The sequence below is a fragment of the Cornus florida genome, unplaced genomic scaffold (assembly GCF_030987335.1).
Source record: "Cornus florida cultivar Cherokee Brave unplaced genomic scaffold, ASM3098733v1 CherokeeBrave_3.0.0_Hap2_Chr10, whole genome shotgun sequence".
NCBI lineage: Eukaryota > Viridiplantae > Streptophyta > Magnoliopsida > Cornales > Cornaceae > Cornus > Cornus florida.
In genome coordinates, this window is record NW_026775580.1 from 110430946 (window position 1) to 110455428 (window position 24483).

Here is a 24483-nt window from a genome sequence, read left to right on the forward strand (position 1 = left end):
ACAAAAAAAAAAAAAAAAAAAAAATTATATATATATATATATTCAAGCATTTGTTTGATTGTAAAATGATTTACATAATTGTTGAGAAGAATAAAAAGTAGCTTTCAATTACAAACTAAAAAATGACTTACCAATTTTTCTTTTTATTTTTTATGAGTGATTTTCTCTAGAAATATATATGTCCATAGATACAAGAACATAGTGCGTATATATAATTGTTTACACATTTTGTCTATTATATAAATTATTCATGTATATATAATTCACATACCTGTCTATGTATGTATATATATCAATTTATTTGTATGTAAATGTTATGAATAGATTTAGAGTGGGACAGACATGTCTCAGCAAATCAAAATGCACAATTAATGGCATGCTATGTCTTGTGCATCATAAGTTCTCCTCCAATATTATATACATGTCCCTATATATGTATTTACAGAATAAATTTTTAAATAATCCGGGATCATGTAATACTTTTTAGCGCGAAAGAAAACTATTTTTAAGAATTGAAAAATTATTTTCGAAAATTCAAACAAACAAAGAATATTCTTAATACTAGTAATACATTGTTCAAGTAGATAGCTAATCTTTAATATCATCAAACATCAGCTTAAGAAAAGAGTGAGGCTTTGTAGGTGATTTGTTAATTCTCAATCATTAAAGCTGAATCTAAAGTCAACCGAGAATAGTAAACGATAATGAATAAAAATGGGGATTGAGAAGACAGCGCAGACAGGTAGTAATATATGGAGAGAAAGCAAAGCATGTGGTAGTGGGGGCTAATATAATGCAGTGAAGAAAATTGGAGCTTTCCATGAAAACAGCAATGGTGGGCATCTCACACTGCAATTCTCAGACTAGCTTGGGCCATAGATATATATATGTAGATATATGTACGATTGCCCACGTGAATCCATTGGATCTGTCTCTCTCCATACAAGTGTGAGTGAAAGAGGGGGAAGGGGAAGGAGAAGGTGGAGGAATCGCCGTACAATGATTGTGAAGGGACCAAGAGAGGGGGGAACTATAACTTAAATTTAGGGATCCAAATGCTCTCGAAATGTCAATGCATTTCGTCTAGTAGTATCTCTTGTCCTTTCAAATTGAAAGATAGAGATTGAATTTTTCAAAGGATACGGAGTTATTCGATCACGGCATAATGATTGTGATTTGTGAAGTAACCTAGAGAGAGAGAGAATTAGAGTTTAAATTTAGGAATTCGAATGCTCTCGGAATATGCCAATGGTATCTCTTAACCTTTCAAATTGAAAGGTAGAGATTTGAGTCTTTCAAACAAGAAAAGATCACTGCACAATAAGAGAGTGAGAGAGAGAGAGAGAGAGCACGCTTAAATTTAAGGATTCAAATACTCTCTTAATTTCAAAAAATGTGGCCTAATGATAACTTTTATCTTTTCAAATGGAAAGGTAGAAATTGAGTCTTCCAAAGAGTAATTGTCGAGACAAAAAACACCACAACAACAACCATAAAAAAAAAAAAAGAAAAAAAAAGAAGCTTTGGAAGTAACTTTTTTCACAGTTTTTCAACAATTTAAATGATAAATTTCTTACCAGAAACCAATTTAAATAGTGAATTTCATTATTTTTATAAATATCAATATCATAAACTTCAATCATTTTTTAATATTTACAGTAAAATTTTATCATTTTTATATACGAATAAAAATAGATAAAATATGATCTTGTAGAGTTTTATGGCAAAAACTACCAGACAGGGTTTTGATTCTAATGTAGTTTACCCAAAATTCAGTTTAGGCCCAAATATTGATTGGTGCCCGTGTTACAAGTGTCTCAAGTATTAATAATATATGGAATTTTTTTTTATATTTTAATTAAACCTTAATATGAGGAGAATATTTAAACTTTTAATTAAATATTTCATAACTTGATCGCTTATAGGATTTAACTTATAAACATGGTCTTCATTGTTTCAGGCAACAGTAAAAGTTTAGATTCTTAGGCACTAGAACAGAAATAGTCATTTCAATTGAAAGTTAAATCAATATTTAATCTATTTTTTGTAACAATTAACGTATACTATATTGGATAACATTTAATTTTAATACTCGGATTATTAAATTTTAGTAGTTATATTCTTTGCTAGTAGTTGATTTGAGTATCAAAAAGTAACTGGTGATACGATTATATGATACACTTAATGATTTTTTTCTTAATAAAAATTAAATGATTTCAAGAAGATTATGAATACCACTCCTCAGCAATTACAAGATCTAAGGTTGTAAAAACGAATAAATTGCATCAAATTCGAATATTATCGTGTGTTGTATTTATTGTGCGTCGATTTTGTACCTTTACATTATTTATGCTGGTTGTTGCATTTTATGGGAGCTCATACTTGAATCTTTTAGCATTTGAACCACGCACTCCATCTCCATCTTTGGCTCAGATGAGGAATATTGATGTTACACATGTTTTTGATGTTACACATGTTTTAGATTCATGTAATTCATTGAAATAAAAGACAACTATGTCGGATATGAGCGATCAAATCAACAGGACCACCAAGGATGAGTACAAATGTAAGAGGAACAAGTTGAGACATTTTTTTTTCTTTAGAATTGACCAGAACCACGAAAATCTTTCGACGTAGCAGTTGTATCAAGACCGATGGAATCGTGGAGGCACTGTGTCCTGTGGTGTAGCAAGGAGCAACATTATTGTTATATCTGTATCATTTTCATATCTTATCTTGGTCCAGAAAATCTAAAGATTTTGTACTATCATGACTATTGCTTGATTTAAGACCAATAAAATATATTGTACTTGTATCTGTCCAAGAATTATTTAAATTTCGGAAAATGTTGTTTTCATGAGCACGTGATTTGAACTTTAATCACTAAACATGACAATGAAATCATAGAGGACAAATGTTATTACAACCAAAATAATTAGCCAAAGAGAAAAAGCTAAACACGTGGCTTGAACTTTAGTAGAGGACAATGTTATTACAATAAAAATAATTAGCCAAAGAGAAAAAGCTAAACCCGTGGCTTGAACTTTAGTCGATAAACATGACAATAAAAAAATAAAAAAAAACATGACAATGAAATGGTAAAAGGGCAATTTTGTTTCAAAAGAGAATAGTGAGATAATTCTAGACGGTTAGATTATTTTTTAAGAGTAAATCAATATATGTTTGTGTCCAATTTAATTATTTTATTGTAAGCACGTGATTGGCTTTATTATCTTTCCTTTTGGAGTCAGGAGAAAAATGTTGCCTTTATGGACTGAGATTAAATGCTTCTTAAACTTTCTTAAGCACAACAACAAATCAAGTAACATTGAATTTTCGGGAAATGGCAAAATATATATTATTTAGTAAAAAAGGTCACCCTAAATTATTAAAATAGGCGCGCGCGCACACACACAAATAAATAAAGAGAAGACAATACCATTAACACCAGATATATGATTCAATCTTGTTTTGACACATCATTTTTTATTGTCAATTAAAAATAAAATAAAAAAGAATTAAAGTTAGGTTGGGGGTTCATTTAGTCTTGGGTTAATTTCACTACATCCCTTGAGGTTAAGTCATTTTTCATTTATATAAAGATTTTGGTTTTAACTTTCACTTAGACAATGTTTGGTGTGAGTGAATGAAATCAAACGAAGGTGGAATGGAATGTATTTGTTTCCATTCTCTTGTTTGGTGTGTCACATTAAAAGTGAAATGGTCATTCTTAGGGAATGCCCATTTCACTTTTTGAGAGGTGGAATGACCATTCCATTTCCACTAAGAATTAATAAAGTAATAAAATAATTTAAAGAAATAATTCACTGATACATACATTATATAAAATATGTATCTATATGCTATTTGTTCCCCCTCTTTATCTCGTTTTTTTTTTTTTTCTCTCTATTATCTCTTTCCCTTTTATTTTTGCAAATTAATTTTTTAGTTAATTTTTTTTATTATTAATAATATAAATTCATTTTATTCTAACTTTCTTACCAAACATAGGAATGAGAATGGGATTTCATTTTTACACATTCCATGTTTACAACCAAACGGTAGAATGAGAATTGTTATTCTCATTCCATTCCCACCTCCATTCTCATTCTCATTCCATTCCAATTCATTCCACCACACCAAACATGCCGTACACCCCAATTTGCTTTTGGACTCTGACACATGTGAATGGACCCTTTTACCCTTAATTTTTTTAATACAATTTAATGCAAAAAAAAATCTATAACTCTAAAAGACAAAACTACCCCTATCATTGTATACTAACACAGTAACACGCACCAAATGACACACACCACACAACACCCAACACACCTCTCTGCATTTCTCTCCTAACCAAACTAACCCATATATAGTCATGGAAAATATAACCCACGAAGCTCTCACTTTAAGATAAATTAGAAAGTTCTAGCAAATTTTGTGATCTCAAATCCCAAACTCATTTTGTTTTATGAATAGTGAATACTACCTGTAATAATATAGAATATCCATTAATACGTCTAATTTATATTTTGATGAAAATGCATAATATACATCTAATAAATTATACTTTACTGTATCCCATAATCAAGAAGACATGCCCATTGACCTGTCCATAGTTTTCTGCAGCTGATATATGATTTGTTTATGCAAGTCTATATTCATACATATGCATGTTTGTAACTTCCAAAGTACATATATCTGAACAATTTTTTCAGTTCCAAATACTCCTACTTTAATGTTGCAAAATAATGCAAATGTTCTTATAGGTAATGCAATTCAAAAGAGTAAATATATATACTCTTTAACCTTCATATATATAAATCCATTTCAATATTCTTCTTCAACTTCCAAAACTAGCGAATCTGTAGGAGAAATAATGTTAAGGGTTGTCCAAAAATACTTTGACAAATTGAATCAAACGCAACCAATGCCGTCAATGGATACGTTTAATCATCTATTTGGTTCTATCTCCAAAGTCAGATGCTATTTGGTAGTGTTTTCGCTATATAAGAAGATGGGTTTTGCTGGAATTGAGCTTGATTTGTGTACATTGAACATTTTGATCAATTGTTGTTGTCACTTGAATAATGTTAATTCTGGGTTTGGTCTTTTTGGGGAGATTTTGAAGAGAGGTTTGAAGCTGGATTCAATGACCGTCAATACTCTGGTTAAGGGCTTGTGTATGGAAGGTAAGGTTATGAATGCAGTCCAGTTGTTTGATGAAATGACTGAAAAGGGTGTCCAAGGAGACGTGTTCGCATATGGAATTCTTATTAATTGGCTTTGTAAAATCTGCGAGATGGGTCTTGCTCTTGAGTTGCATAGGAAGATGTTAAAGACAAACTACGAGGTGAATGTGTTTACATATAGCATGATCATTGCTTCTCTTTGCAAGGATGTGTTGATAAGTAAGGCGATTGATATCTACACAGAAATGATTGGCGGAGGAGTTTCTCCAGATGTTATTGTTTATAGTTCTTTGATTAATGGATTGTGTAGTACAGGCCGGTTGAAGGAAGCTGTAAGATTTTTCGATGAAATGGTTGATCAAGGAATTCCTGCTGATGCAGTGACATACAATTATTTGATTCATGGCTTTTGTCTGTTGGCCTTGTGGGGGTATTTTTGTCATGAAAAAATTAAAATACACTTTTTTTAAGTCAACAGATGGTCAAAAGGGTAGAATAGTCATTTTATACCTAAAAAGTATTTCACTTACCTTCCAAATTGACATTTGGGGTGTAAGTGAAATACAAAATCACTCTTTCAAATATAAGTAAAAATTAAAACCAAAATTTTCATCTAGGTGAGAAATGACCTAACTTCAGGGAGTCTAAGTGTAATTTACCCTTTAGTCTCTGTATGATATTATTTACTTTTATATTTTATTGATTATGATATATCATAATAAGATTGTGTCACATATATAGTGAGGATAATAACCGATGAGGAGTTAACTATTGTCCCAAAAAAAAAAAAAAAAAAAAAAAAAAAAAAAAAAAAAAAAAACTCCTCAGAATTTAAGAAATGCTACATATTATATCTCCGTTCACTTGTGTTTTTTTTTTCTTTTTCTTTTTTTTTTTCAAAAATTAAAGCAATTTTCATTGATTAAAATATGTACAAGAGGCCTTAGGCCCAAGAGCGACAAGCCCAAATAACATAAAGCTATTAAAACCAACCCAACAAGGGAGGACCCGATCCCAAATGATAACTACCATTAACGGCACCGGCTGTCAATGGAGATCATATACAATCTGGTGACATCAATTCGTAGCTAAGCCGCTATGATTCAGTCTGGAGGGCGCGGAGGAGGTCTTGTAGAAGACGGTGAGATGTTCCAGTCCATGAGGATAGATCTAGATTCCAAGCAATCCTTGAGATTGCCAAGCTTCAAGATAGTAGCGATAGTGGAAGAGATCTTGGCGCAGACAACCCTCTGTGAAGCTTTCTTCCCTCTGAAGATTCTGGCATTCCTTTCCTCCCAGGTATGGTACACCATGGCTGATAAGCCCAATTTCCTGTATAGATTTTCATGTGTGTTTGCGTTCTACTGAGTACTAGACCACTGTACAAGGTTTTCCTAATTAGTGATAACTGTCTGAATATTGCACCAATATTTGATAAAACGCTATATAGGAGAGACGAATGAGCAATTAAGAAATAAGTGGTTATGAGATTCAGGTGACATATTGCACAAAGGACATATGTTTTGGTGGTTGGCCATAGACTTACTGTCAAGGGTTGGCAATTTAGATTGAGCAGCCAACCAAAGAATAAATTTCATTCTTGGAATGGATAGGGAATGCCAAACTATATTGTGCCATGGGACGTTAGGAAGGGCTTCAGCTAATTGTGCAGCTGTGTGGCTAAAAGAGTACTTGCCAGTAGGGGATGGAATCCATTTTTTAATATCACTTCTAGATATGCAAGAAGCAGGTAGAGTGAGCAGTTCTGGGATGGCATTGGTTAGGGTGGTAGGGAAAACCCAGGAATTATCAACAATGAAGTTATCCACTGTTGCTTCTTCATTCAATCTACTCTCTGATAGAAGATTAGTTGTGAATCTAGAGCATAGAGGCCCTCCTGGAGCCCAGTTATCCCACTAGAAGGATGTAGTAGCTCCATTGCCAATAGAGTGTTTAATTGTGATACCCTCGGATTCCCGAATGCGGGTTGGCCGGCCCACGCCCGAATATCCGAGGATATCAAAACAAATTGATAATAAACGAATATAGAGTACAAAAGAATAAAGAAGAATAAATAAAATGCTGACAAGAAACTAAAATGATAATCTAATAATAAACCTCAGAATGTATTTCCATTAATTAATAAACTCTTCTGATACAACTTGTAATACCCCTAATTTTAAAAGGATAGTCCTGACATTTATTTAATTGTTTAATCCTTTATTTAATTGTTTAATTGGTTTTTATTTGATTTAATTAGTTTAAATTGTTTTTTTTAATTGTGTGTTTATTTCATGGTTATATTAAATTTGGGTTTTGTTTTACTTAATTGATTAATTGTTTTGTTTAATTAGTTGTCTTAATTGCAGATTTAATTGTTTTAAATTTTTTTTTTAATTGTGTTGATTTTAGGGGATTTACTAATTTAATTGTCTTAAGTTAATTGTTTTAAGTGACTGGTTTAATTAATTTAAATTATTGTTCATCATGACTGTCTTATAGTTATGTGCCGACAGTTAGTATAACCTAGGTTTTTATGGGCCGAGTTATACATGGATTAGGGTTTAATCACTAAGCCTATAAGATTAGGGTTTAATCACTAAGCCTATAAGTATGTGTGTCACGGTGGTTTAGGGTTTTAGAATAATTAACCGTAATTTTTGTAAAAACAGAGACCGTGGGATACAGAGGGAGAATTAAGAGAGATAGGAGAGGAAGGATAGGTGGGAGCAAGGTAGAAGGAACGTGGGTTTGTGGAACAGCATTGGGGAATTGAACGGGCAATACAAAAACTGGGAATTTAGAGTTTCAAGTCTGAAACTCAAAGGCAAGTTCTTTTCTTTCTCCTTTTCTTTGGCCCGTGTTATGTGCACCTAGATAATCTTTAGGGTTTAATCAATCAATAACTGGAAGATATATGTTTAATATATGTCATATGAACGATCTGTTTATGTTGAAAACCATTTTGTTACAGTTCATGCATGGCTCGTTTCAGTTTTCTGTTCTTTAAGCATGTTGCTCTGTTGTAACTCTAGTCTTTGGAATATTTTTTTTAGTCTCTGTAAATGAACCATGGGGATATTATTGGGATTGATATAAGATCCGTAGGTTCAGTGGTGAAGAGGAACAGAGGGTTCGGAAGAGAACTGAAAGTTTCTGAAACCTGTTCCAGTATTGTTTTTCAAGCATACTAGTTTAAATGGCTTGATTAAACTCTGTAATTGTTTTCAAAATTATTGTAAACAACCTTGGGGATGCTTCTAGACTAAATTAAGACTCCTTAGATTAGTTTTAGAAACCAATAGAGTGGTAGGAATTGATCAGATAGGGAGCAGACGGACTGAAACGAAACAACGGGACAGAGGCTCTCAAAGGAGGTGAGAGCCGGTTCCATGGATGTGGGAGCCGGCTCCCATAACAAGTAGAGCCGGCTCTAAGGACTCCTAGAGCCGGCTCTAGGCTGAAAGAGCTTACTCCCAAAATTTGGAGCAGGCTCCCTCTTCATTATACGATTAATTTTATTTTTTTTTAGTTTTTAATGCACTGTTTGGTATTCTGGACACTGTTTGAGCCTTGGGATGTTTCTAATGTATTGTGGGAACTTTACAGAGGATCTAATTACTTGATTCTAAGTGTGATTAAACTAATTGATGCATGGTTTAAGTCTCCAAGATAAAGAATAAAACAGTATAAAAGCGTATGACTTAGTACACTGTTATCGGATGGGACGAAATAAATTGTTTAGGTTAATTTAGCAATTTGTTGGACTATAATAGGATTATAGAATTTGTTCTAAATGCATGATAGAGTCATTAATATATTGGATTGGGTCTATGCATGCTTTCGATGCTAGTTGTGTAAACTATTAAACTGTTTCCTGCAATTACATGGTTTAATTCTGGGATTTAAATTGCTGAAATCTTAAATACTTTTCTGCAATTATTTGGATGGTGGTTTTGAACTGTAAATTACTTGTTTATTATGTATACATTGTAATTTACCTGGATATGGAAGATTGTATACACCGGAATGGGACGGTGACATACTGGTGACGGTTTAGCTCCAAACACCTAAACCTAACCTAACGGATTTAAGGAGTGGATTTATAAATATTAAATCCTAATTTTGGTTAAGACATGTCTACTGCAACTAAGTTGAGTGGCTTCCTAGATTAATGGACGGAGGTTAAGTCACATCAACTGAATAAGTTGAGTGACTAACCAGTTGGTTTGTTGTATGTCAGTTTATTAAATATTTGAACTACATACCCTGGATTTGGATGGATTATATATATATGTTTATAGTACCACGAGCTGAGCTTGAGTCTCAGACTCGTTGGTTAGGGTGCGTATATGCGGTGGATACGTAGCTGGTTATAATAGGTTGAGGTGTACCCTGTTAGGTCTAGGTACTCATGCCTACCTTTGGGTGCGTATTCGCATGTTGCCTTCTATTCAGGTTGATACCCCTATTATAGACCAGTGAATGTCCCTTAGTGTGGATATATTTATACGTATGGACTAGATAGATTTTGTGAGGTGTCTACGGTGTATCTGCGTATCGGGTCATTGTATGGATTGCAGTTAGATTAGAACTTGCTCGTGGGTCTGACCCTCTCCTTTATTATTCTTTTCAGGTACATGACGGTTCCAGCCTTAGAGCTTGATCGTGCTTGTCAAGGACAGTCTCACATTCATTTGATTACGTAGGATTTTTCTCGATGTTTCTAGCATTTTCTATTTTAAGTTTTCAGTTTCAGTTGAATTTTTGGTTAGGGGGCCACCAGTGGATTCCCAAGTTGTAACCTTGAAGTTTTGGAGGATTGGAGTTTTATTATTTCAGTTATGCATGGAGGGTTTTATAATTAATGTTTCTTTCAGTTTTATTCTATCTTTATTATTTCATTTTGTCATCTGTATTCGCTTTAAAATACTTTAATTGTTTGATATTCCCTCGGGTTTGGGCCTGGGCCTGATCAACCCGTGTCTCGGATCCGAGGGGTATCACAGTTGGTATCAGAGCACTCCAGGTTCAAGTGTTTCTAAGACGTTTCGTATTAAGACTTCCGCATAGCGTTTTTTTTATATAGAGCTTATGTTTAGGATTTGTTGAATTCTTTTACGGTTCGTTTAAACTCGTACTGATATCTGTCTTTCTATGTTAACAGCATGGTTAACACTGGAAGAGGACAGAACATGAATAGTCGACAGAGGAGAGCGGCACGTAGACAGTAGGAACGTCTACAACGTCGGCAAATGGAAGAAGAGCAGCAAATGCCAGGGTTTCAGAAGGAGCATGAGGAAGTTCAACAGAGTCAGGGTCGGGTCAGAGATCCAGAGATTCCTCCACACCTCAATGACCTTGTTGCTCGAGCTATAGAGGCTGGGGTAACAGCTGTACTCCGGAACCAACCACAGGTTCAGCAGACACCTGTACCAGCACTAGTGGTTCAGATGGATTCTTGGGGAAAGGCTAGGAGCTTTTTCGCAAAAGGGAGTCCACCTGTGTTCTCGGGCTCCACCGATGCGAGAGCAGCTCACCAGTGGAAACAGGATATTGAGCGTCATCTTCGTTTGGTTCAGTGCACGGAGGTTCAGAAGCAGATGCTTGCTACTTTCAAGTTAGTTGGGGATGCACTACAGTGGTGGGAGTCAGTTACCACCCAGAGGAGATGATGACATTGACTTATGATGAGTTCAATGCTCGCTTTGACGAGAAATATTTTCCCTATGCAGTCAGGGCAGCTATGAAAACTGAGTTTCTAAATCTGCAGTAGGGGAACATGACAATGGCGGAGTATGAGCAGCAGTTCATGCGCTTATCACTTTTTGCACCGGAGGAGGTGGATACAGAAGAGAAAAAATGCAACAGTTTCGTCAAGGGACTGATGTGGTCTATCAAGAGAGCTATTACAGGTAGTCCAGCCTATACTACTTATGCTCAAGTGGTAGACGCTGCGCTACAGCAGTATCAGTTGACTGTGGATATCAGATAGGCCAAGGGTGAGAAACGGGTGACAGAAACTCTGCTAATCAGTCAGCTGAGAAAGGGAATGGGAACGGTCACCGACAGAATGACAAGGGCAAGTTCCAAGGACAACAGCCTTGGAAGAAGCACAAGGGTGGATCAGATGCTCCCAGGGATGTGGCACCTGTTCAGCGACAGCAGAATGGGGGACCACAGGCAGGACAGGGTCAGCCACAGGCTAACCGACAGAGGAGGCCATTCGGTACTTTTCAGGGTAGTTGCTGTACTTGTGGGGAGTATGGTCACACTTCCCGGTAGTGTTCTACAGTCAGACAGGGACAGGGACAGCATGTGCCGCAAGGACAGAGGGAGCCAGTGCCTTTACCAGCTCCACAGGTTCCACGGATTCAGGGACAGACACATCTGGCTTTACCGGCACCGCCGCAGATTCAGGGACAGGCACCACAGCAGTTACACTATGGCAGGGTGTATAACCCCATGCCACAGGATGTTCAGGCACCTCAGTCTATTGAGGGTAAGTTTCTATTCATGGTTTACATGGACGTGTTTTATTTGATACGGGTGCTACACACTCATTTGTAGTTAAGACTTTTGTTGCTTTGTCTGGGATGAGGACGAGGGTATGCACTAGACCTCAGGGTATTTCTACACCATTGGGCGATACAACTATTATACATGAGAGTGATGGGTCTGTGACACTAGATATTGGCAAACTCAGATTTCTAGCCAACTTATTGGTCCTAGACATGCACACTTATGATGTAATACCTGGGATGGATTGGTTGTCTCACTACCATGCCCAAGTTGATTGTTATGATAGATCTATTATATTTACCATACCTGGTCAGGATATGTATGTAGTAGCTATGCCACGTTCTAAAGGGGGCGGTAACACCTATTTGTTCCATATGGAGGAGGAAAAGGAGGAGGGGATTACTGTGTCATTGGATAGCATACCAATTGTACATGATTTCCCAGATGTATTTCAGGAGATTCCAGGATTGCCACCTAGTCGCGAGATCGATTTTGTGATAGACTTAGCTCCAGGCACTGCGCCTATTGCTAGGGCACCCTATAGGATGGCACCGGTAGAGATGAGAGAGCTGAGGGATCAGATTCAGCAGTTACTCAGCCAGGGTTTTATTCGTAGAAGTACATCACCTTGGGGAGCACCGGTTCTGTTTGTGAAGAAGAAGGATGGTTCGCTTCGCCTGTGTATAAATTACAGGGAGTTGAACAAGGTTACAATTCGTAACAAGTATCCTTTGCCCAGGATTGATGACTTGTTTGATCAATTAAGGGGAGCCACATATTTCTCTAAGATTGATCTGCATTCTGGGTATCATCAGCTGAGGGTTAGGGAGCAGGATGTTCCTAAGACAGCATTTCTCACGAGATATGGTTCTTATGAGTTTCGTGTTATGCCGTTTGGGACGACTAACTCACCTGTAGTGTTCATGGACTTAATGAACAGAGTTTTCTAGGCTTATTTGGATCAGTTTGTTATTGTTTTTATTGATGACATCTTGATCTATTCTCGGTCGGAGGACGATCATGCTCGACATCTTCGCATAGTCTTGCAGACGCTTCGTGAGCACCAGTTATATGCCAAGTTCGAGAAGTGTGAATTTTGGCAGCGGGAAGTGAAGTTTCTGGGTCACGTGGTGTCAGAAGGGGGGATAGCGGTTGATCCAGCCAAGGTTTCAGCTGTGGTGGAATGGGGTCAGCCTACTTCACCTACCGAGATTCAAAGTTTTCTCGGTTTGGCAGGATATTATTGTCGGTTCATCCAGGGGTTCTCCAAGATAGCAGGACCACTCACTCATCTGACCAAGAAGGGTGTACAGTTTGTGTGGGATGAGCACTGTCAGCGAGCTTTTGATGAGCTAAAAAGGAAGTTGACTTCTGCACCAGTTCTGGCTACTCCACAGAGCGGGATATAGTATCTTGTCTATACGGATTTCTTATGGATCTCGGAAACTTAAGCCTCATGAGCTTAATTATCCAACACATGATTTAGAGTTGGCAGCAGTGGTCTTTGCCTTACGTATTTGAAGGCATTATCTGTTAGGTGAGTCCTTCAGATTATTCAGTGATTACAAGAGTCTGCAGTACTTGTTCACTCAGCGGGAGCTGAATATGAGGCAGCACAGATGGTTGGAGTTTGTAAAAGACTATAATTTTTCTATACAGTACTATCTAGGGAAAGCGAATGTGGCGGCGGATGCACTCAGTCGTCGACCTGTTGGTAGTACCTTTTGCTGATGGTTTGAGGAAGGATGTAATGACTGAGACTCACCACTCTGAGTTCTCTGTTCATCCAGGAGGCGATAAGATGTATCAGGATATGAAGCGGCAGTTTTGGTGGGCAGGTATGAAGAGGGATATTGCTCTTTTTGTTTCTCAGTGTAGTACTTGTCAGATGGTTAAGATTGATCATCAGAGGCCGCCAGGAGCTCTACAGCCACTACCAATTCCGGAGTGGAAATGGGAGAGCATATCTATGGATTTTGTGGAAGGGTTGCCAAATTCTTCCAAGGGGCATAATTCCATATGGGTCATTGTGGATAATTCCATATGGATTTAAATATCTTATCGGTTGTTAAGAGCATCCACTTCCATAATTGCTTCCACCAGACGGAACTTGATATAAAGTGTGAATTACCACTTCTATCTATCTAAACCGTCTCGTGATCCATTCTATTCGTATGAACTGAAGTCCTACCAGTTTGAAATAGACAAGAATCAAGCTGACCTAATGTATCAATCAACCAATATCCCATCCAGAATCCTGACTCTTGTGTAAAATCAGAAATCCCGCAACTAAATCTGTAAAATGCTCTCTCATTTCCACTTTAGTATAAGAAATGACTGCAAAGGATCTAGTGATCTTTGATGGTCCATCTCTATTATCTAATAAATATTAGACTTGGAGATAAATCACTATGTCCATTCTCTTGCCTATCGTGAAGCATCATGTTTCCACCAGGATGAAGAACTAAAAGTTGTGAAACTCAGTCCTTGCATCCTCCATCCAATTTGTCTGCAGAAAGTACCGTTAATCCGGTACCACCAGCTTTCGTCTGTACCTATTGTTTAAATTGGAGTATCTTCAAAAGCGAATTCTGCAACTAAATCTTTCCACCACTGATCTGTGATAAACTTACCGATATTGAAAGTCAATTGGTAATTCCATTTATCAATAGTCAACTATGACTTTAACTTAACAAAAGTCAACAAACTACGACATTTCCATACATATCATACACCTCATCTTTATATAAGTGTTGTAATACCCCCTAATTTTGGAACACAGGTTGATCAAGTCCGCGCACAAAATCAAGGGATATCAAAACAATTTAAGTATTTAACAAGCACAGAATACAAAGATGAATAATAAAGAATAAATAAACCGCTGAAGAAAACTAATAAATAAATATTACTTAATGATTCTCCAACAATTACAATTCGGAAATCCCATAACTCAAGGACCCCTTAAAACATTATCCAATAATCCAATACTATTTAAAAGTACACAAGATGAATAAACGAATGACAGTCTCCCAGCTGCGGATCTTCAACCTCGAGACTGGAACCTCTAATAACCTGAAAAATAAATCGTGGGTTAAACCCTACGAGCAAGTTCACTCTACCAGGCCTCTGAAAACCAATAAACAGATCATCTCTGATCAAAACCAAACCTAATAAAATTTTAACTTTAATAAAGCACGATATACATGTCTATATATAATTATATATACTATACTAATCACATCCATTAATAGGTTTATTAAATTTCCATACCTATTAAATAATTATTAAAATAATATTCATACCTAGACCAATCTACCATTTCATTTTATAAAAACTCCTTTGACCTTAATCCCATCCTAGTCAGTTGTTTAATAATTTAAACAACAAATTATAATAAAAGCAATACTCTATTTAATCCCAACCCGATAATGATTTTAATTGTTTAAATCACATATCCAAAATCCAAGTTTTGACAAATCATCCACGTCTTCCCCAATATTATTTTATTAATATAAAATAATACACTAACCAGTAAGTACTAAACTATTCTCATTTAAGAATATCTAACCCTAATCCAATCCATACATACAACAACCATAGATGATATTTTAATCATCTAACACATAACAACGTAATTATGCTTTGGCAAATCAACCATGCCATTGTAAATATTTTTATTTATATATTGGCAATTCAACCATGCCTCCATAAGTATATTTATTTATACATTGGCAATTCAACCATGCCTCCGTGTATGTATATTTATACATTGGCAATTCAACCATGCCTCCACAGGTATATTTATTCATACATTTAATTAGCAATTCATCCATGCTTTCCATATATGTATTCTATTCATACAAATATTTAGGTAATATATTTAATCATTTGACAATTCATCCATGCCCACACTTTAACCATGAATTAACTTTAAAATTAACAATACGCTAAATCATACATAGCCATCACATGCATATTATACGCATATCATTAATTTAACAACCAGCCTATTAAGATATGCCAAATAAGATTGATAATATTAATCATCTTAAATGATTTATATATATATATACCTACACATATGTTATTTAATGTATATATGTGTTTAACACCTTCTTTAATAATCCTTAATTATTTAAAATCAATATACATATATATATATATATTCATCCTTCCATACAACTCATAGACAAATTAAACTATAGACAAATTAAACTATATATACACATATATAAATAATTATATATATATATATATATATATATATATATATATATATACACACTTCCTTTCATAACAAATTATTAATTTATTATATTTACACAAATTAGTCCAACTAAATATGTCAGAAATAGTTTCCTTTAAATACTCCATATTGGTTTAAATAGTTTTCCGACACTTTCTCACTAAAACATAAATATCTCCTAGTAGGATGGGAATCTGATAATGAAATTGGTACCATTGGAAAGAAGACGAAAAATCCTTGAATTTGAGCTCAAGAATGACCCAATTTCGATTTAAAATGACTAAGTTATGACCGTTTTAATTTCTAGTGTCGAATTAGGCCAACATAGTTTCCCACGCGCGCCCACGTGCTTACTATGCACTTGCACGCGCTGGATTCAAGCCTCCTTGTGTGCTGGTATTGGCTAAGCTCTTTCAGCTACCGTGAGCTCACCACACTGAATCCATCACTTCCTTTATGCCGCATCCAATGGTCATAAATGAGTGCGCAAATGAACACGCTCACACTAGATTATTTTCTATTAACTATAATAGATCTAAGGTCCAGATCAGCGAGTGCACCATCTTCTCATGGTCTGCAATACACCAAATAATCCCATAGTTGACCAGACCACTTCTATGGTCCAGATACACATGCGCACCAAAGTTTTATGCGCCGCGATGCACCATATCAATTCACATAAGTTTAATTAATCAAATGGCCCTAATTGGCGTATACACCCTATTATCCTACACCGCGCCGCACTGGATCAATTCTTTATTGTGCCGTCGCTCCCAGTTACCTAGTATATATATATATATATATATATATATATATATAATTATTTTCCAAACAAATAATAGGAAAATAAATCCTAATAAATTCCTAAAAATATCAGAAAAATTCCAGAAAATTACAGAACAATTCTAGAAAATAAAGAAACCATAATTAACTCTCTTGGGTCACAAATCCACCTATAGATTGATTTTAAAATATACATAACACCTATATATATCAATTAAAATCCAATAATCTAAAAATCAAATATAATAGTTTATACTTTTTAATTATTCCGATCTAACCATAATTTTAAACAAATAAATTTAATTAAAGCCTTGATACTCAAGGTGAAATCCTTATGAGTTCTAAGAGGAAAGTTAGAGAAAACTCGCCTGAAGGTTTCGAAACGAAACCGACGCTTTAAGCTTTAATTATCTCTTCCAATTCCGACGTCCTCCTTTTCAGATCCGACCTCCTCCTTGTCAGCCCTTCTTCTTCCTCTCTCTCTGTCTGTTTTAATTTTCTAACGTGTAAAACCTTTAACCCTAAAGCCTTATGTGTATTTTTATACACCTTAAATTCCAAATCCTATTCCAACTAGTATTATGAATTAAAATAATAATCTTTAAATAATTTATATCTATAAACATATATATATATATATATATATATATATATATATATAAATATATATTCCTTCCATAATTAACTCATTAGTTAATTAAATCATATATACTTATAAATATCAATAAATATATATCTATATATATATCTTTCCATAACAATTATTAATTAATTATATATATATATATATATATATATATATATATATAATTGATACAAAAGTGATCATTTAAATAATTAAATAACCACGGACCTTCATTAATTAACCCAATAAGGTTTCATACAAGCCCAAGACCACATCTTTTGGTCCAACTTTCCTTAAGCCCAATCCAATTAATTTAAATAAATAAGATAATTAATTAAATACAGAAATTAAAATAACTAATTACATGAAGCACATAAACAAACAAGAATTTACAACTCAGTCATATAATACCAATAAAATCAACACACCAATAATTCAATCAATAATCAACCACACAAACAATCAATCATCATACATAATCACGAAATATAACTTAATTAAAATAAGATAATTAATCTAGCACTCAATAAAATAAAATAAATCATTGAAAAATAAAATAAAATAATTAATCCTAATTAATAAATCTTTTAAAATTATCGGGGTATTACAAGTGTTTGGTTTCACCATCTTGTCTTTGACACACCCTGCTTCTTTAACAAAAGTTAATGACAATCCAACTTCTTTGTCTAACTTCAAAAGAATATGAAATCTTTCCATCCTCTACATAAGTCATTAATTTCCTTGCAAAAGCTAATTATTGCAAATTGTGACTAAAAAAAATAATTCCATATTATTTATGGAAATGAAGAGACTTAGTTTCCTCCTCCATGTGCAACACCGGCAAATTCCTCCTAATGACACACCCTCTTGAATAAATTCTTGATTAAGAATTTACTGATGAATATTTATTCAGTCTCCTATCCTCACTCGGTGTCATTCCAATAAGTACTTAATCTAGTACTAAATCCTCCTTCCGACTTGGTAACAACTTTTGAAATTTTCAAGAAGATGTTCAACAAATCCAGCACCTCTGATATATTATCATGGCGTTACAATGATCTTTATTTACCACTACCTCACGCATACCGAAACATTAACAACCACCAATATCATGGCGTTGTAATATGATACAAATCCATACCTAACGTAAAGTATATCAAACTAATCGTTCTAGATTGTTTGACTCGTAGTGATGGTTTAATTATCCCATCCCAAAACACACCATAATGGCACATGTCCAGGTCCAATAGATTGGCTAGATTTATGTGTATCTACCAAATCCTACGACCGTATGCTCACAAATCTAGCGTAAATAGTGCTATTAGTCCATGTTATTAAAACAATAGCTAGCTGATTACACACTTGTGTCCCCAACTAAACCACAAACCAAATCCTGAGTAATTAACAAAAAAAAAAAAAAATTAAAACACGTATGATAAACACAATAAAACAAGATATACTCCTACTTAGGATATCGTTTTTTCTAAAAAAGAAAGTCTCCTTTGAAATCAACCTTACTAGATTTTTTTCAAAATTTCCTTTTAAAGTTTCATAAATAATCATCCAATCTCGAAACATATCCTTTAAAACATAGCTTAAAAACACAAATATTTGCCTAAGCAAATACCAGGGGCTTAACCCTCATCCTTCTTATATGCGGAATGTAAACTGTCTAACTTGGCTTTTTAAAGCGAATTAGAACGTCACAACATAATACCAATGCCCTCCTGTATGTGATTTAAAAATTATGTATTTCATTCTGATGAGAACACATCCGATCCCCAAACTCCTGAACAATACTTCTTATATACCTCTTTTAGAGATGATAAGAAAGCTTAATTATTTGTAGAGTGATCAACCCCAATTCTACTAATAACATTCGCTATACTATTAGCAATTCAGATCACCTCGCACGATCATCCATCTTCAAGATTTAGTACCCTCTCTATTGGATGCACATAAATCTCCTCCATTAGGATCCTCTTCGGCTCTTACTCCTCACTTGTCTCCTTTTTGAGATCAACTGAAGTCGTGTTGGCCTCGATATGCGGTGTCCTATCACGTACACCTAAATCCTCCCTTGGCTTATTCTTTTAAAGTAACGCCAAATGAACCTAAACCATCGATCCCTAACTCTGCCTTTTGGTAACGAAATCGATAACGTACTCCTTTACTCCTTTGAGTCTTTATCGCTTTCGCCTTAAACCCATCCTTTTCTTAGTGCCAACCATTCTATGACTACAGAATATAATTGACATCAGCTCCTTCTAACAAACCGTAAATAGAGTACAACGAATCCTAATACGAGCTCTAAGTTTTAAGAGACGCAACGCGGAAGTCACATAACGAAAGACACTCCTAAGGACACTTGAACCTGGAGTGCTCTGATACCAACTGTGATACCCTCGGATTCCCGAATGCGGGTTGTGTGATACCCCTCGATTCTAGAGTCACGGGTGATCAAGTCCGGGCACAGATCCGAGGGATACCAAACAATCAATATGTAATTGAACACAGAATATAAAAAAAATGAAATAAGATAAAATAATAATAAGCTGATAAGAATTCCAAATACAAAAAATCCTTCAAAAAAAAAGATTTAATATAATTTAAACCTTCCAATCCTTACAACTCGGGAATCCACCAAGTGGACCCCTAATAATCCTCAACTGTAAATGAAACCCAGAATTAAAACCCAAGACTAAAATAAGAAAGAAACTCCTATATAGTCGGAAGAGTGAGTGTCTGTATCTGCATCACCACGATCAAGCCCTAAGCCTAGTACTCACGAACACCTGAAAAATAAGGGTGGGTCAGGCCCACATGCAAGTTCCATACTACTACAATCCATACATAAACCCAATACGCAGATACATCCTAGATAGCTCAGCAATAGCTAAAATAGTCCATATAGATATAGATACACACTATAGGACGCTCACTAGTCCAATAGGTCTGTCTCAGCCTGAGTAGAGATACCATGCAAATCGCACATACTGTGGTCATGTGTATCTAAACCTACCAGGGAACAACACCTGTGTCCAGTTGTCCATCCTAGGCGATATACGCACCCTAACCATGGTCCTGAGACTCAAGCTCATACCATGGCACCATAATGATATGTATATAAAGTCCGTATACTCCTAATACAAAATATCATCCATTCTTTGTAGTGGTCTGATATAAGTATAACAATCCATCCAGAAACCAAAGTAGGTCATTCAATTCATAATTGATATGACACAAATATGAGTGGGACTGAACCTTTATGGTGAATTCACACCTCAATCCAGAATAGGTAGGTTATAGTGTTTGAACTAATCCATACCTAGTATGCCACCGTCCCATACCGGTGCATACCATCCTCCATCCAATATAGTTGACAAATTAATAATAAATATTCATCAACCATACTCCAAAATAAACATAAATACAGTCTATTATATGTATGACCAAATTATGCATCCAGTATATGATTATAATCATAAAACTTCCATTTAAATTGTTAACGCATTGATAGACAATTTAAACCATCCATATCCATCCAATTGACAAAACAGAAATTTCAATAGTTCATCAATTAACACCCACACCATGGTATAATGACTATCAGAAATATGAGCTGAGCACATTATACTAGACATCCCTAACCATACTCTCATACTAGTTCATTTAAATTATTAAAACAAAGACTAGTAATGAAAATCCTCCTTAATCCCTGACGGCATGAAAATTATCGTTTCATTACATGACGTCCTTTTTAATCCTCCATGTTAAAACCTGTGCTTGACATAATATGTCAACTAAGAAGTCTCACAATACATTATATACAACCCCAATGGTATTTTATACTTACCAAAATAAACTGGTTAAAACAAACCGGCAAATAAAAACTCCTCCACTTCTGACAGCATGCAACAATGTATTTAAATTATATGACGTCGATAACCACAACCCAACCAACCCTCATGGAACTTAAATATATCACAAATATCTTTGGTACAACATCCATAAAATATCTTTCAATTCAGTCCATTCAATTGGCTAACCAAACTAGAAATTTAAGACTTTCTCCTTCCTAGACAACATGCACATTAATTTTTTTGTTTTAAAAATTCATGATGTCCATTTAAATTAACACACTAGCATATACTAACTAATTTATGGTTTTAATAAGTTAATTTTAAACATCTAAAACCCCACACCATTTTCCATTAATTTCATTTAAGCCCCTAAAATCAGAAAAACTACAAAAACGCACTTACTGTGCATTACCAAAAGTGGAGCCGGCTCCATTATATTTTGGAGCCTGCTCTATCCTCTTGGAGCCGGCTCCAAAATAGTTTAGAGCCTGCTCCATCTCAATGGAGCCGGCTCCTTTGAAGAATGGAGCCTGCTCTATTATTTGAACCTCCGTCTTCTTCAATTCCGGACACTTTCTGACTTTCCGGTTGCCTCTGTTCAAGTTCCTAACCCACTGTTTTAAGTTCCAGACCATCCCAACTAATTATAAGAAGTAATTTTGCATCACTACATGATTCAAAACAAGTGTACATTCAAGAGAAATCATGGTTAAAACAGGTATATAATCCAACCGTAAAAGCAGTCCTAAAACAAATTCAATTTCATGCAATTAAATTCCTTTAAATTCAAGCACGTTAATTAAATAAATTTTACTGTTCGTTTAAGTCCTAACAATCCTAGAAGCTTCTCCAATTTGAATATGAATTAATTAACAAAACATAAACCATAAACGAAACAATTTATGGTTCCCCTGTTTGCCCTCTTTGCTACCGACGAACTCCATCCTTCGGTTCTGAATTTTTTTTTTAAAGTTTACAAGGTTCAATTAGAGTCTAAACAACCCTAGAAGCCCTTCATGTTCCAATGTAAATCAATTGACAAAAATCTAAACCGAAAACAACACAATTGATGCAAGAGAACTGAGACCAGTTAATTAAGCATGCAACAGGTTACAGTCTGATAATCTTGTATCAACCTTCCATTTTAAAGTTAAATTAATTTCCTGGAGACCATATAGAATGCACAGAACACAAGTTTACAGGAAGGAGATAGAATGAAACTTGCCTTTAGGTTTCAGTTTGAAACCTTACAACGTCGTCTATGGAGTTTCCGACGAACGGACGACCGGCAACCTTCCTACTGCTCAGTTCCAATACCACAATCCATCCACTCCTTCCTCCTTGATACGACCTTCAGGTCACGATTGAACTCCTAACTGGTGGCCCATATAGTTTCCTCTCCAAACCATTATGTGTGCCTCTGTTTTCTCTCTCAAGAATTCTTACGTGCATAGTTTGTTTTTAACCCTAGCAGACTTGTAAAGTTAAATATATAGGCTACCATAAAAACTTAACCCTAATTCCAACCTCCTATAAGTCGGCACCCATAATTACATAATCGTAACACCCTAAACCTAATTAATTAATTACACGTAAAACAAATAAGGAAAACAAATAAATAATCACTCAAAACACATAAATAAATTCAAGACAATAAATAATTAAATACATACCCACTATTCACAATTAAACAATATTAATTTAAATACACACTATTAATCACTTAAGAAAAACAAAACAACTAAATCACATAATTAAATCAATTAATCAATAAATAAATAAATAAATAAAAATTCCAATTTTATCCTTTTTAAAACTAGGGGTATTACATTCTTCCCCCCTACACAAAGGAATTCCGTCATCGGAATTCACGAAACTCTGAATTAATGACTTGCCAAAATTCATTTCCGTTTCCGTGTGGCACAACTGTTTTATATGAGCTCCACCCAAATTCCAACACAACCAACAATAACCAGGTTTCTATGTTTAAGAAATACCATACCTGTACAACTCCTAAGTTGTATCTATCAACGATCCAATCCTATCCAATATTTAGTGAAGGGTAACGATCCCTATTCCTCCAAGTTCCATAGAACAGACGCATATAATTCCTATGCATCCAGCGCTAACAAATTGGTAACACTAAAAAAATAGGCTACTGCCTAAATCGATAAACAAAATCTTTGAAAAGTCAGTGTAACACGTAAAACTGACCTTCCTCCAAAAACATCGCTTCCAATACGGAAGACATCCCAAGCAACCATTTCCTGATAGAAACTCCTATGTACGAGTTCAACAATGTACAAAATCCGATTGCCGCCTCCAAACCACGCTCAACCATTTGCAAAAGAGAATATTTATCTCCGATGTATCCTTAAATAAAGACAATGTCTTATTATATAACCTCGCTTCCATGCCAAACCAAATAGTGAGAGATCGGCACACATACTATCCAAAATCCCCAAACATCTCAGTCATCCCGACCTTCCTAGAATTAGAAAGACAACTGCCAGTCCTCTTTCAGTACCCTAAACTCATTTGAGTAAAGTACGACCTCCTGTGGGATCAGCTTAAATATTATAAGTTGACCGCCTCCATTTCCCTGGTAATAGCAAGTGTTATTATTTCCACATGCTAAACTCAATTATCTTATCAACTGATAAGATCATCCTCCTCACTATTACTTCTATCGGACGAAACTCAATGCAAAGTGTGAATCCCCACATCTATCCATCTAAATCGTCTAGTGATCCGTGCTATTCATAGGAACTGATATCTTACCAGTTCCAAAATAAACAAAATGAAACTGATTTAATTGTATCAGTTAGCCAATATCCCCACCAAAATCCTGACCCTTATGTAGAATCAACCATCTCTCCTTTAGATCTGTGGAAACTACTCTGGTAGTCCCGTTCTAGCATGAGAAGTGACTGCAAGGATCTAAGGATCTTTGACGGTCCATCTAGATTACCTACTAGATATCAGACTTTGAGGCAAATCACTATGTCCCTTCTCTTACCTGCCTTCCAACCATCTGCTTCCTTTTTCGAAGAAGATCCACTAAGAACTAAGAGTTGTGAACCTCAATCCTTACATCCCCCGTCCAATTTGTCGAATAAAAGTATTATTAGTCTGGTAACGACAGCTTCCATAATTAGATGTTCGGCCTCATCTTCAAGTCTTTGACATCTTACTTGTCTAATACAAGTAAGTGTCTAATAGACATCCTGTCCAAATACAACTTCAGATAGAATC

The 24483-nt window shown here is 35.1% G+C and overlaps 1 protein-coding gene across 1 annotated transcript in view; it reads left to right on the forward strand.

The window, feature by feature from the left end:
* The first annotated feature begins 5014 nt into the window (after window positions 1–5014).
* LOC132278388 (putative pentatricopeptide repeat-containing protein At1g12700, mitochondrial) overlaps window positions 5015–24483 on the forward strand; it is a 39546-nt gene continuing 20077 nt past the window's right edge. The window contains exons 1-2 of the mRNA XM_059780179.1: window positions 5015–5569; window positions 6297–6488. Of these exons, the coding sequence (XP_059636162.1) occupies window positions 5015–5569; window positions 6297–6488 (747 nt within the window). The remainder of the gene's footprint in view (window positions 5570–6296; window positions 6489–24483) is intronic.